This window comes from Prionailurus bengalensis, chromosome A1 (assembly GCF_016509475.1).
Source record: "Prionailurus bengalensis isolate Pbe53 chromosome A1, Fcat_Pben_1.1_paternal_pri, whole genome shotgun sequence".
Lineage (NCBI taxonomy): Eukaryota > Metazoa > Chordata > Mammalia > Carnivora > Felidae > Prionailurus > Prionailurus bengalensis.
In genome coordinates this window covers 158,297,107-158,311,540 of record NC_057343.1, presented here as the reverse complement: position 1 = coordinate 158,311,540, position 14,434 = coordinate 158,297,107, and the positions used below count along the sequence as shown (strand labels likewise).

Here is a 14,434-nt window from a genome sequence, read left to right as displayed (position 1 = left end):
TGTATGACTATGATTTTAAAGTTTATTTATATATTTTCAGAGAGAGAGAGAGAAAGTGAGCGAGCAAGCACGTGCACATACATGAATAAGGGGCAGACAGAGAGGGAGAAAATCCCAAGCAGGCTGCATGCTGTCAACGCAGAGCCTGACATAGGGCTCAAACTTATGAGATGTGAGATCATGACCTGAACCAAAATCAAGAGTCAGATGCTTAACCGACTGAGCCACCCAGGTGCCCCTATATGATATTTTTTAGTGAACAAGAAAGTGTACCCTTTGGAGGGTTAGACTTTATGCTATGGTTTATAACATGGGTATATTTATAATGCATTTATGTTTTTATTACTGATTTGTTTAAAGTATCTTTCCAATTACAGTTGGCCCTTGAACATGGGTTTTAACTATGCAAACCTACTTATATGCAGATCTTTTTAAGTAAATACATTATAGTACTGTAAATGTATATTCTCTTCCTTATGATTTTAATATTTTCTCTAGCTTACTTTAAGAATACAGTGTATGATACATACAATATTCAAAAAGTGTGTTAATTGACTGTTTATGTAATCAGTCAGGCTTCTGGTTAACAGTAGACTATTAGTAGTTAAGTTTTGGGGGAGTCCAAAGTTTTATGTAGAATTTTGACTGTGAGGGGGATGGTACCCCCATCCCCTGCATTGTTCAAGGATCAACTTTATTTATCTGGAGGGAAAACACACTCTGTATTAAAATGATACATTACTTTTTCAGAGATAATAGGGATTTTTTTTTTCTATATACAGGCTGCATAGTTTGAAACTGCCTGTTATCAATCCTTTTATAACTCATCGGTAGGAGTTGTAAGTCACGTATAATAAATTTATAAAACACAATATTGTTTCGAAATCTTACAGAAGATTTCTGTATGTAAGGATAGAATATGATATTTTTTATTTCCAGATTTAGAGGAACAAATTTAGAACCAGAAATCAAGTTAATGTTACTCATTGTTGCCACTGGCTTCTGAGAGAGAATGCTTCTGTAACTGGTCCTGCAAATGAGGGCCACTGTTTTGCCTGCAGAAGGTACTTAGGTTTCTTCCATGTGTTTTAAATTCTGGACACATGTTAAGACCTGACTGGTCATTGGAGGATCAGCACCTGATATAATAGGCGAAGATGTACCCGTCCAGTGATGGTACATACATTTCCTGTACCTGGTAAATAGCTACTGCCATGAACAGTATTTACAAAAAGTCCAGCCCTGGCTTTTTAGTAGTCTGAGAAATGAGTAACAAGTGTTATATTACCCCATGTTACCCATATTCCATCAGAAAAGGAAATGTAATATGTAGCAAAGGGCTCTGTAAGCAGACCCTTAATGATAAGTATTTTAGTCACTTATTATTTTTACAATAACCAAGGGAAAGAGTCCAGGTGGCCCCCTTAGAATGTTAAGTATTATGTTTGGAGCCTTAATTCAATCCTGTGCCACTAAGAAGATTACTGTGATTTTGAGACAAAGTTCCAATTTTGACAAACAGCTTTTCTCACAGAATTCTCTGAATTCATAATCTGTTCATCCTGGTTCTGGTCCTTCTTATTCTTATATTCTACTATATGCTGCCGCATTTTAGATGATAAGCACCCAGAGTGTTCTGGTACAGTGTGGCACGAGGCAACCAGAATAGTGTTGGCCATAAATAACTGGCATGTAAAAACAGGGTGGACCAATTTAACATCAACCCTGCCTGTGAACTCAGCAGAAAGGACTCCGAGGAAGAACATCCTATATCTCTTCTCTGTAACATTTACACGGAATGCTTAGTTCTACACACATCACAAAATTCTGAAAAAAGAAAGAACACCTTTATTTGACAATTTCATCTAGGCACTCCCAGTACTTTGGCTCACTGAGTAAGAGACTTCACGTCCTTCATGTCTGGGAAGCAGCTGTGTGTATCTTCCTTACTTTAGGAGTGTCTGCCTTGACCAGAGAGAAACTGAGCCAAGATTTATGTGGTTTCAATGCGCAGTACATGAGGATTAAGGAGTGCACTTGTGACGAGCACCAGGTGTTGTATGTAAGTGTTGAATAAGTTTCTTATTTTTAAATGAAGCATGTAAATCAACCCCATTTTGGAGACATTTTTAAAGTATAACAAGTCTGCTATTTATTTAGAAATATTGAATAGTTGAGATTTAAGTATTTCAGTGTATTTAAATTTTACTTTTAAAAAGTAAGAATAATAAATAGGGGAGATGGAGAGTGTGTGGAGGTATCAGTGAAATAAGAATGGAAATAAGAATGGAAGAATGCTGGTAATTGTTGAAGCTAGGTGATGAGAGTTTGTTACACTATTTTGTTTAGTTTGTATATATTAAAACTTTTGCAAGATAAAGTCTACTACATCAAAATAAGGATTACCCCCCTCCCCAATGGTTCTTATTAGATCTTATTTTTACCTTTTTCAATGTGGTTACTGCAAATTATTTTCACCCTGAAAATGCACATTCCAAACCTATAACCTTCAGGTTCCAATCAGTCCAGAGGATTGGGTGAAATGTATTCTATAGATCTTAACAATAATCCTTACATCACTTTGAACTGCTCAGATGTATGTGATTTTTTTAAAGTAAGTAATAAATGTGCCTGTTTTGGGAAAATTAATCCTCTTTGGTATTGAAGCAAAGTTATTCTAAAAATATTTTCCAAACACACACACCATTTTTCATTGCCATATAATTTTATCAGAAAGAACTCTGAATGACTTTGAAGTCTCCAGTGGCATAAAAATCAGAGTCACACTTAAAAGGTTCTTTAGAAAGAGTCACGTAAATGTTCCCATTGTCCACTGTCACTGTATGAATCCTTTGCTTTACTCCTTTGGAGCACCACTCAGGTTTTGCTGATGGATCTCTAGGGTTTATAGACTGGTATAGTCCTTCTCCTGTTGCCAAAGTAATTTTGTATTTATGCCAGGGGCAAACTATGCATGGTCGTCCGTCAAACTCCTGGGGAAGGAAATAAATGATTTAATAGTCTGACATTTCCAACATTCACAATAAATCTCAGACTCAGAACAGATTCTATTGCAGAATAACCAGGTTAAAGAACAGGCCAGCTCCTCTTTTTTCCTTCCATTTACAAATTATTCAGCATAAGGCAGAACCTAATCTTAGCAGTCATCAGGTCACTTTTGCATTTGATTAGAAACCCAGCGTGTTAGAACTGTATCAGAAAATGAGCTCAGGCAACTACACCATGTGACTGAAGCTATGCTGTTATGTATTAGATGTGAACGTCACTTCCTTGACAGAAATGGGACAAGGGCATCAAGTGCTTCTAAAGGAATTTCCTCTAGCCGCTGGGAGCACAGTAAGCTTCAAATATAAATTTAAGAAGGTTACTAAAGGCATGAGTGTATACGTTAACTGAAGAGTGATCTGTGACTCAAAGCAGTCAATTCTCAACTTTTTAACTGTCTTAAGTCAGTGGTTCTCAAATTTTAAACAGCATGGGAATCACCTGGATCTTGTTTAAGTTCAGTAGGCTTAGGGTAGGGTACAAGATTCTGTGGTTCCAACAAACTCCCAGGTGACGCCAGTGTTGCTGGTCTATGGATCACACTTGGAGGAGCAAAGTCTTACAGCTCTCATTATGGTCCAAAACTCAGGGAAATTCTTTCACATTATCATCACCATGTGCTTACCTTTTTCTCTACACCAGAAGTGCAGGAGTGCTGATATTGTACCCCCACAGAACTGTCAACAAACGTTCACATTTTCATAATTCATACATTCATGTTCATAATGTATGTCCTTTAACATGAGGACAGGTGTGGAAATAGGTAGATATGAAGTGTAGAGAGAGTGGAACACTAAGTTTAAGCATTCATTTTTTACTGTTCAGGGAGGAGAGGGAGGGAAGGAGGGAGAGAAATCAGTTTTATGAAGTAGAAAACAAATTAGGCAGCTAGCTAGTTTGGAAGTAAGACAGTTCCCCCATTCCCTCCTCAGATAAGCCTTTAAAAAAAAAATTTTTTTTAAATACACACATTTTTACTACATTATACAGGTAATATATAATCACCAAAAAAAATCAAACTGTGCAGTAAAAAGTAAAAAGTGAATGTTACTTTTTATTTAAAAAATTGGATCTCATTAGACATATTATTCTATGGCTTGCTTTTTTCTGCTCAAAGATATACTGCTGTCATCCCTCCATACCAACACACAAAAATCTGCCTCATTAATTTTGTGGCTGCACAGTTTTCCACAGTATGGCTATTCATAGCTTATTGAAACTGTTTCCTATTGTTAAAACATTTAGGTTGCCTTCAATTTTTCATTATGACAAATAATGCCACAGTAAACCTCTCCTTTATATATTCTTAAACATTTGTGCAATTATATCTGCAGGGTAGATATCAGAGTATAATTGTTAGGTCAGAAGACATGCATACTTCTCATATTTATCTGTGAAATAGTTTTCTCTACATTGTAGGACTGTAAATTCCTAGAATATTAGCAATTATACTCAAAGCATTAAAAGACAGTTCAAACTCAAATACAATTTTTTTGCATACAGAATGAGACAATATAAATAAAACGTGAATTTGTAGAGAATAGATTTTACATACCTCTATTTCTCCCAAATGTAAAGGCCCTCCTGAGTCTGAAAAGAAATTGAATATTACATCTAGTCACTAAAAAAAAAAAAAACAAAAAAACAAAAAAACAAAAAAACAAAAAAACAAAAAACACCTGAAATTTTGATAGTTTTGTGGTTAGTAAACAAATACAAGGTTTACAAATGAAAAATAAACTCTTACGGTAACAGCGAATATCCATCGCATGATATTCTCCTTTGTGGTAGAAAATGACCACTTCTCTATCATGGACAACAGCTGTCATTCTTTTAGATTTTTTAATGTCATCTTCTCTGCCAACACAGACAGGAGAATATTCCTTCACTTCAGGATCTTGTTCAGAGCCATCAAGATCCATGCTAGTCGAACAAAACAAAAAGCAAGTAGTCTTCACTAGTTTGGCTATGGAGAGAATCATACTGTAATAGACGTTTGATTTCTCTAAGACTGATGGATGGTGTTTTTGTTTTGTTTTTGTTTTTTTTGGTAGCTATACAAAATAAAACATTTATACACACTGGGTCATGGTCATAATTTCAAGTTAGAGACTCTTAAAGCTTGCCCAAATTAGGGGAGATTCCCCACTTTGACGCTGGACTCATATTAGATTCATTTCAATGGGTAAGGTGTGTATTTCAAAGTCCCAAGACCCAAAGAGTTAAGTTTCATTGTCCTTTTATTCCCTATCAATTCAATGCTAAACAACAGCCAGTTACCAGTGTTGTTTTCAACCTTCTTCTGAAGGTAGGATTCTTTGATAGTCTGAACAGTCTTGGATCTCTTGGTTGAGATCTTGGTAGGGTGATTCATTTGATTTTGCCTGGAGTGAAAAGCCAGTCTTAGAAATCAACCAGATAACTACTCTGCCATAAGGAGATAGGTATGAATGGGCATATTACATTTTCTTAACTCAGAAACTGTCATTACTTTCTTCTGCCTTGTTGGGAATTCAAAGAGATGGCTTTCTCTTCAATTAATTTATAGAAGTATGTAATATATAGAAGTATATATTTCTAATATATGTATGTATATATTATATGTACATACTTTGTTAGAATATATATATATTGTTAGAATTGTATATATATTGTATACATTGTTAGAATATATGTATATATATTTCTTTTTTTTTTTTTTTTAATTTTTTTTTTTCCAACGTTTATTTATCTTTGGGACAGAGAGAGACAGAGCATGAACGGGGGAGGGGCAGAGAGAGAGGGAGACACAGAATCGGAAACAGGCTCCAGGCTCTGAGCCATCAGCCCAGAGCCCGACGTGGGGCTCGAACTCACAGACCGCGAGATCGTGACCTGGCTGAAGTCGGACGCTTAACCGACTGCGCCACCCAGGCGCCCCTATATTTCTAAACAAAGAAGTTTTAGTAGAGAATTTCCAGGTACTCTGAATATATTTTTTCTCAGCACAGATGTTTAGGCTACTTCTTTGAAAGCAGCTCTTTCAAAGAGACCTTTGTATACTTTAAAAACACAGTCATAGTCTGTTAATTCCATGTGAGAAGGAAACATCAAGATACATCAGTGTCAGGAGTGTCAGCCTCTGTAGAGGATTTTCCTGAGGGCGTCCCATAGGAGGAGTATTTAAGTTTTATTCTATGACAGTTTCTGGAAAACAAAACAAAACAAAAAACTATATATCCTGTTTTGCCAAGAATTGCTGTATTTTTCTTTCTTCACTCCTAACCCCAAATCTTTCTTCTTCTCGCCACCCTCTTTCCATTAGTGTTGTAATCACCAATTTTTCTGGAAACATTCCTGCTTTTCCTCTCAGGATAGAGATTGTGGTGGTCTATAACTTTCAAAAAGTATAAAGAACCACATATAATATTACCTTAGGGTTGACAAACAGCTTTCTTCCCCAGGCAAGAGCATATTTTAAATCTTTGCATGTAATGAAATAAAAATCACAAAACGCAAACTGAGACCACTCAAAGAGTTTTACTTTTTATTTCTTAATAATGCATTTTTGGATATTCCTTCATGGTTTCTGCCCTCTGGTGGAGAATGGGAACCTTCAACTATCCAGACAATGTCCAGCTCCACAAGTGGCATAAGGCAAGCTCACTCCCCAATGTGAGTGGACAGAAAAGAGGCTGCCTACAGCATTTGGGCATGAGATCTTGTATGTACCCAGACCATTACCTTGGAGCAGGGCTACTTCAACCCCTTTATTATATGAAAGAAACTAAAAGTTCATGGTAACATCTAATCACAACCTACTTTTTCTTTGGATCATTGATGGACAAATTTCTCTGTAATCTATTTAGGGAGGAATATATGTCTAAAAAGTAAGCGGGAAAATTTCTCAAGAAGGGACTATTGACAGTAATCTTTAGCACAGAATTACAAGATGAAAAGAAAATTTCAACAATAGATCTTCAGATTCTCCTTTTGCAAAGTTCTCTTTTCTTGTCAGAGATTATCATTCATTTGACAAATATTTTCTCAACACGTACTATGTGACTAGCACTTCAAGGAAGTAAAAGAGATAAGGTCTCTTTCTTCTAGATATTATATTCTAGTTGGTGAGACCAACAAATAAATACCAGTAAACAAATACACAAATGATATAATTACACAGTACCATAACAACCATGAATAAAATTAACTGTGTAATATGAGAGAGAAAAGGGGAGGCCATTTTGCAAAGAATAGGCTGGGAAGATGATTCTGAAATGACAGTTGAGCTAGAACCTGAAAAATGCAAATGAACCAGACATTCTAAGAGCTGAAGGAAGAGCATTCCAGGCCGAGGAACAACAAATATGAAAACCTGAGGAAAGGAGACTTGGCTAATGAGGAACAGATAGGAGACCGGACCATAACAAGTGAGCTTAGTGAAACAAACAGGAGCCAGGTCATGCAGTACTGTGTGTGAATTTTATTGTAGGGGCAAAGGGAATGCGTTAAAGGGTGTAAAGCAGGCAGAGATGACATGATCTGTTTTTAAAAGAATGCCCTGGCTGTGTGGACAATAGATTGTAGCCAAACAAGAGTGGAAACACAGAAATCAGAAAGCTATTGTAGTGATCCACAGGACAGAATATGGTGGTTTGGACCAGGGTGTTGATTTTGTGGGGGTGAAAAAGTAACAACAACAACAACAACAATAGCAGTAGCCACAATTACACTGTGCTAATTAAATGTCAGGTACTGTTTTAAGACTTTACATTTACTTAACTCATTTAATATCCTAACATGTTACTATAAAAAGGTATTATTTTAATTGTATAGTGAGGAAACTGAGTAAGAGCAGAGAGGTTGGGCTTGTGAACAGGAATAAAGGAGCTACAGAAAATAAATAAGGGTAGCTCCCAGGTTTTAGTTTTGTGCAACCAGCGAGATTGTAACTATGATAGGAAAGACTGAAAATGGAATGGTATTTCCAGAAATGGAAAATCAAGAACTAGCTACATTTTGCACATACTGAGTTTGGTGTAACTAAAAGACTCTAGACAGAGATATCATGTCTACAGTTGGATATATGAAACTAGAGTTGAAAATCACAAGAGAGAGAAATTTGAGAGTTGAAAAGTTACAGAATTCAATGGAGTAAGTTGGAGAGGGAGTACAGACAGGTCTAATATAATTCCTTAGGTGCATCAACAGTTAAAGATCAAGTGGAAGAGAGCCTGAAGAGAGGCAAGACCAGTATGTGTCCAATATACTGTTAATCAAATGACATTCACTTGGTGTTTACTTTTCTGTCCTACATTTTCCTCAAATGATAAGTAAGTGGTGATCCACTGCCTTCAGGAAGGCAGGCAATGAGGTGAAATCCATTCTAATGCTGGCCACCTCTATGTGTATTACACAATACATGAAGAAAATATGGACTTCCTAGGAAATTGTCCCAAAAGGTTGGTTCTTTCATGAAGGGTTGGACTACTTTTCTCCTTGTAATTTTCCTTATTTCCTTAACCTCCACTCTCCTAGAAATCAAATAGTGGTTAAATTCCAAGTAAGAGTTTACATCCAGAATTATTATTACTAATTTTCTTCCTAGTATCTTTAAAGTTTGTCTATTAGATTCTTAAATACCCTTTTGGCCAAATATAGAAATTGAAAGGTGAGAAAAATAAGACTAAGAAATCTTTCAATATTGTTCATATTGAGACTGGCTCTCTGTATAGGTCTGATCTAGCCCTTCAATCAAAATAATGATTTATATACATCACTGTATGACATTTAGGAGCTATTATTTCAAAATTAATCACACAATCAGCCTTAAAAATGGCTTATATGTTCATTTTCAATCCAAAATAACTCTTCAGTCATAATGTCTCAATAGATGTTTATGTTGACACAAGCCTTCCAAAACAAAATGTAACAACCATTCTAAAGGTTGTGGCAAGGCTAGGTTTTACTCAACATTTCCAGTTTCAGGTCCATTTTAACAATTTAATTATTTTATGGATTTCATCAGATTGGGAAATGAGAAAGCTGCAGATAACGTGAGAGGTATCCAACTCTGCCTGATACAAGATAAGGAATTACATATAGAAAAGGAAAGGAAGTGAATCAAAGTGATGGCCCATGATAGTTGTAGAGACCCAGATGCTGTTAAACAAAGGAAGGTTGCCATGGAATGCTCATGGTGTTAAACAGAATACAGTTGCCTATAATTTAAGATATTTAACAAAATTATAAACCACATGTCAACTTCAAATATTCTAATTTTAGGAAGATGACCAAACCTTCCTAATCTACCTCCTCTTCAAATACAGTAATATTGTCATATTTCAAAGGAAGTTATACAGAGTGATGATGTAACTTTCCTTGAGAACAGGAAACTGCCATTTTGATTTCACTCGTCTTAGGTTAACATTTTACATATAAATGCATATATGGAAATTCTTTTAAAAATTTCTTTAAATGTGTATTTATTTTTGAGAGAAAGAGAGCACACACGAGCAGGGGAGGGACAGAGAGAGAGGGAGTCAGAGAATTCGAAGCAGGCTCCAGGCTCTGAGCTGTCAGCACAGAGCCTGATGTGGGGCTCGAACTCATGAACCAGGAGATCATGACCTGACCTGAAATTGGACGCTTAAATGACTGAGCCCCCCCAGGTGCCCCTTGTGGAACCTCTTTAAAAAGGGCACTTGGACCTTGATGAATATAGATTAGAATGGTCATAAGCTGTAGACCCAATCTCCTCCCAACAAGAGGGAATATGTGTTTTATCGCAGAGGCTCCAGGCTTTCTGATGACTTTTCTAAATATTTATTTAATCTTGTATGACTGATTGATTGGAAGTCTGGAAATGTTGGGAGAAAAAGAGCATGGATAAGTTTGTAAAACAGAAATTATTATTTAGAAGTAAAAAATCTCCATGTGAATGTGTTAGGAGAGAGCCTTAGATGAAGGACTTCACAGGCTACTGTTTTGAGAAGGGTAATTCTGAGCCACAAGGAACATAGATACTAGATATTACATCAGCCTGCGCTCCAAAACTGAGGTGTAGGATTAGGGATGTTTGTGTGTGTGCATGTGTGTTGATGAGGAGAGGCAGGAAGGAACTTTGAATTCAAGGTATAAAGGAAAGCATTACACAAATCAATCTTAGGAAATTATAGAAATGTCAAGTCTGTACTCTGAAGTTTGCACTGTTAATTCCTGCTCTAACTAACCTAGTTGCTTTTTACATGATGGAAAAACATAACATATGCTATTTTAAAAAATTATTTCACAATAAGTAAATCAGACTGAGAAAGACAAATACCATGTGATTTCACTCAAATGAATAAACAAAGAAACAAAAAGCAGAATCAGACCTATAAACACAGAGAACTGATGGCTGCCAAAGGGAAGGGGGTTAGGGAATGGCAAAATTGGTAAGGGGGAGTGGGAGATACAGACCTCCAGTTATGGAATGAATAAGTCATGAGAATAAAAGGCACAGCAGAGAGAATACAGTCAATAATATTGTAATAGTGTTGTATGGTGACAGATGGTAGCTACACTTGTGGTGAGCACAGCTAACATACAGAGAAGCTGAATCACTATGTTGTACACCTGAAACTAATGTAACATTGTGTGTCAACTATACTCAAATTAAAAAACTGAAAATCATTTCACAATAACAAAAAAACCCAAAAATATAGTATTTTTAAGAAAAGGCAATGAGGGCCATGCCATAATTTCCTGGATTAGCTGTGGCTAACAGAAGGCTGGATAACCACATCCCTAAACAATTATCTTGTTTTGCTCGATATTGGCAGGTACCCAAAGTATACAAATTTCTTAGGTGGTAGTATTTACTCCACAGCATTGGATGTGCAGCCTTTATCACATTTTGTGACAGGACAGACAGAGGGGCAATAAAGATAAGATAAAAGGGAACAGATGAACTGAAATAGGCTGAAGAAAAAAACAAGAAATGTGGAGTTTGCAACACGTATAACCGACTAAGGATGACGACTCAGAAAGTATGAAGGACTTTACTATACCAGTAAAGTGCAAACACACACACACACATACACACACACACACACACACACACACACACACACAAATGGGCAAAAGACACAAACATTGCATAGATGAGAAAGTGTAAATGGCCAGTGATTACATGTAAAGATGCTCCACCTCATCAGAAGGAAAAAGTAAAAGAAAGGCAAAGCAAAGTCACAAATGGGATACTATTTTCTATCCAATTGAGTGGCAAAAATTATAGCAAGTATTGGTGAGGATATGGAGAAATTGATAGTGATGACATTAATTAGTGCTACCACAATTTGGCATGACCTAGTAAAGTCGAACATATTCACGATCCATTAATCCCCCTTTAAGTACACTCCAGAGAAACATGCAGAGGTACACTAAGAGATAATCACAGGAATGGTTATAACAGCAAACGATGGGAAAAAACTCAAAATGCATCAACAGTAGAATGGAGAATTTTCACATTCATTCAATGGAATGCAATGTAGCAGTAAAAAATGTCTGGATGCATCAAGTTGGATTAACTTCAAAAATATAACTTTAAAGGAAAACAATTTTTAAAGAATTCAGAGTATGCTTCTATTTTTACCAAGTGCAAAAATGGGCAAAACAAAGCAATATATCATTGATGGATACATGCAGATAGAGTAAATTTATAAAGAAAATCAAGGGGATAGAAAACACAAAATTTCTTAAATGCCTAAAAATGTAACATTTAGTCTTATATTTAAAATTACTCTTTTAGCTTATAAGTTGTATCCTACTTTACATTTATGTAATAGATGATCCAAAAACCAAGAAACGGGATAAAATGGCACTTTCTATCCTCAGAAAACGTGCCTCTGCAGAAAGATCATGAATGGACAGAGAATTTTGTTCAGCTTCTTTAAAAACTTGGCACTAGAAAGGGGCAATAAATGAATATTTAGTTTTCTTTGTCCAGGCAAAAAGTTAGAAAAGAAATACTAGTATCAAGCAAGTAAAATATATGAAATGTGCAGCATGAAAAGTTAATTAAGTTCTCCAGACTTCCAAAGAAATGAGAACCCAATACAATCCTTCCTCAAGTTTCAGTCTCTTCGAACATACAGTTTTAGCAGGGTTTGCACCCCAACCAAGGAAAACTGCAGTGAACTTTGCACAAGCTGATAAGAAATGAGCAGAGAACGCTGGGCTAAATGATAAAAGGTTTCAGAGAACTATGATTACAGTCTTGCTTTTTGCTTAGGAAAGTATTATCATACCCTTCAAATAATGATCATATGTATTTATGATAGCTAGTAATATTTATAATTAACATCCACATTATTCTTAATTAAATATTGTGAATATCATGGTCCATTCAGACAATAATAAGAGTCAATGTATTCACCTTAATTACTGTTACTTTGATGCACTATTCATATGCTCCCATACATTTCCTCATTTTGAGTCTACTTTAAGATAGCAGAATCTTAACTAAAAAGAAAGTGAAAAGTTAACCGGTCTGTGCTGTTTGGGGACTAGATCAAGCAAAGTCACTTCTGAAAAATTTAGCCATTTTGTTCCATTTTCCTCCTTAAGAAGTATTTTTTTGGCCCGTGCCTAAAATAGGTTTCTAAAGGTGCTAACACTATATAAAATTACAGATTAGTTCAATAGATCCTCAGTCTCTATTAGATACTTTTCCAGCATAGGGAATCCATTCAGGTTAAATTAAAAAAATAAATAAGTTTCCATAAGACACTGGAGACAAAAGAGACATGAAATTAAAAGAACTTACTTGTTATTCCTCTTGATCTCTGACAAAGGTGCTTTTACTAAGTCTGGAGCCTTGACCTACACATTATCAGAATGCATAGCTCCAGGGTGACACCCTTGTTTTTAGGTTCAGAGAAGAGACCAGCCTTAGATATTAGTTTTGCATCTCTTTGGATGGCAGAATATTATAGATAAAACTAGTTATCCTTCAGTGAGTGGCCACCCACTTGGACTGTTTGCATACAGGAGTTCACTATCTCCAAGGGGTAAGCAGTATACCTATCTTGCAGATTAGGAAACTAAGGGTAAAAGATCCCCTTTAACAAAAGTAGCAGTCAGGATTCAAAACCCACAAAGTAGCACTCAGGATTCAAACCTACATCTTCTGAGTCTATGTTCAGTGAACACAGTGTATACATCTTAACATTTCATCTAAGCAGCATCCATGGGTTTATAAAAACACGTGGCCTGCAAGTAAACTGTCTTAAAGGTACAAAGCCTTTTAGCAAAAAAAAGATATCTGTGTACATACATATATACATAGATGTACGTTTATCACCAAACATGGTTCTGAATTTTTTTTACTTTAGGAAAGCTAATGTCACGTAGCATCAACAGATGTTTAAAGCGGAATAGTTCCCTAATCATTTAATAAAGTCATGTAGCTGCTCTGGAATTTACTACCATCATCCCTGCTATTAGAAATCTGTAATCACTGGTGAGTTCATCTCGGTTTGAATCCTGGCTCTGCGTGATTTGGGGCAAGTTGCTTAATTTCCCTGTGCTGCAGTTTGCACGTCTGTAAGAATGATCTGCCACATAGGGATGCGGAGAGAAATGAATGCTCACTACAAATCAAGTGTTTTATAGCAGGACCGGACCATGGGAAACGCTCTAACCATGTTAGCTGTCATCTCTAAGGCCCTTCCAGTTCTGACAAATTAACGCACGACTTGAAAGTGTATTTAACACCTTAGTAAAGACCTTCTACAGTAGTTATACGGAGAGGCACTCAGGAACCCCGGGCACAGGCTACACGTGGCTGTCCAGAGGTTCTGGACTGTTGCGCCTACAGACTTCAGGAGACGAGTATCTACCACGGCCTGGGCTGCAGAAACCGCGGAGCAGATTTAGTACGCATAGAGGCCAGGAAAGCTAGTTAAAAACGCCCCGCCTGCCCCACACAGGCGGCAGGTCGCGGGTGGGCCCAGACTGTAAGGTGAACAAGCTCGAAGGGCCTCGCTGTGACTGGGCGGAAGCCAGTCCGGAGATTAACGGTTAACGAACGCGAGCCGACTCCTAGCAGAGCCACAGCGCTCAGAAGGGCCGGGAGCATAGGCCAGACGACAGCACGCCCCACCAGCTGCAGGCCACCGCCGGCGCTGCCGGCGGAAGCCCGACCTGAGGCCCGCAGCCCGGCCGGAAACAGCGGCTTTCCCGAGCCCCGCCCAACCCCGCCGCGAGAGTGAATTTACCTTTAGTCCCTTGCTCCGCCTCCGCAAGTCCTGCCAGCAGCTGAGGCCTCGTGACTCTCCTGCGGGAGCCAGGCCTCCGACGGAGGCTCGGAGCTTCCGCGGGGCGGGGCAAGCCGCCCACGTGACCC

The 14,434-nt window shown here is 37.3% G+C and overlaps 1 protein-coding gene across 2 annotated transcripts; it reads right to left on the bottom strand.

Annotated features, from left to right (window-relative positions):
• Positions 1–2,703: 2,703 nt before the first annotated feature.
• On the bottom strand, positions 2,704–14,415 carry RFESD (Rieske Fe-S domain containing). Of its 2 annotated transcripts, XM_043593930.1 has the most exons (4): positions 14,307–14,415; positions 4,814–4,989; positions 4,622–4,656; positions 2,704–2,993 (listed from the first exon to the last, which is right to left on the bottom strand). In XM_043593930.1, the coding sequence occupies exons 2-4, from the start codon at positions 4,986–4,988 to the stop codon at positions 2,730–2,732; spliced, it is 474 nt and encodes a 157-aa protein (XP_043449865.1). In that variant the 5' UTR covers position 4,989; positions 14,307–14,415; the 3' UTR covers positions 2,704–2,729. The 2 variants fall into 2 exon arrangements, with proteins under 2 accessions (XP_043449865.1, XP_043449874.1); XM_043593939.1 differs by lacking the exon at positions 14,307–14,415 and having other exon boundaries at positions 4,814–5,008.
• Positions 14,416–14,434: the final 19 nt, after the last annotated feature.

Bases quoted from the DNA above. Each gene is read 5' to 3' on its own strand.
- RFESD (XM_043593930.1), bottom strand. From the start codon at position 4,988: ATGGATCTTGATGGCTCTGAACAAGATCCTGAAGTGAAGGAATATTCT. The intron at 4,657-4,813 runs GTAAGAGTTTAT...ATTTCTTTTCAG, and splicing joins GATGGATATTCGCTGTTACC to ACTCAGGAGGGCCTTTACAT. The intron at 2,994-4,621 runs GTATGTAAAATC...TTCCTTCCCCAG, and splicing joins TACATTTGGGAGAAATAGAG to GAGTTTGACGGACGACCATG.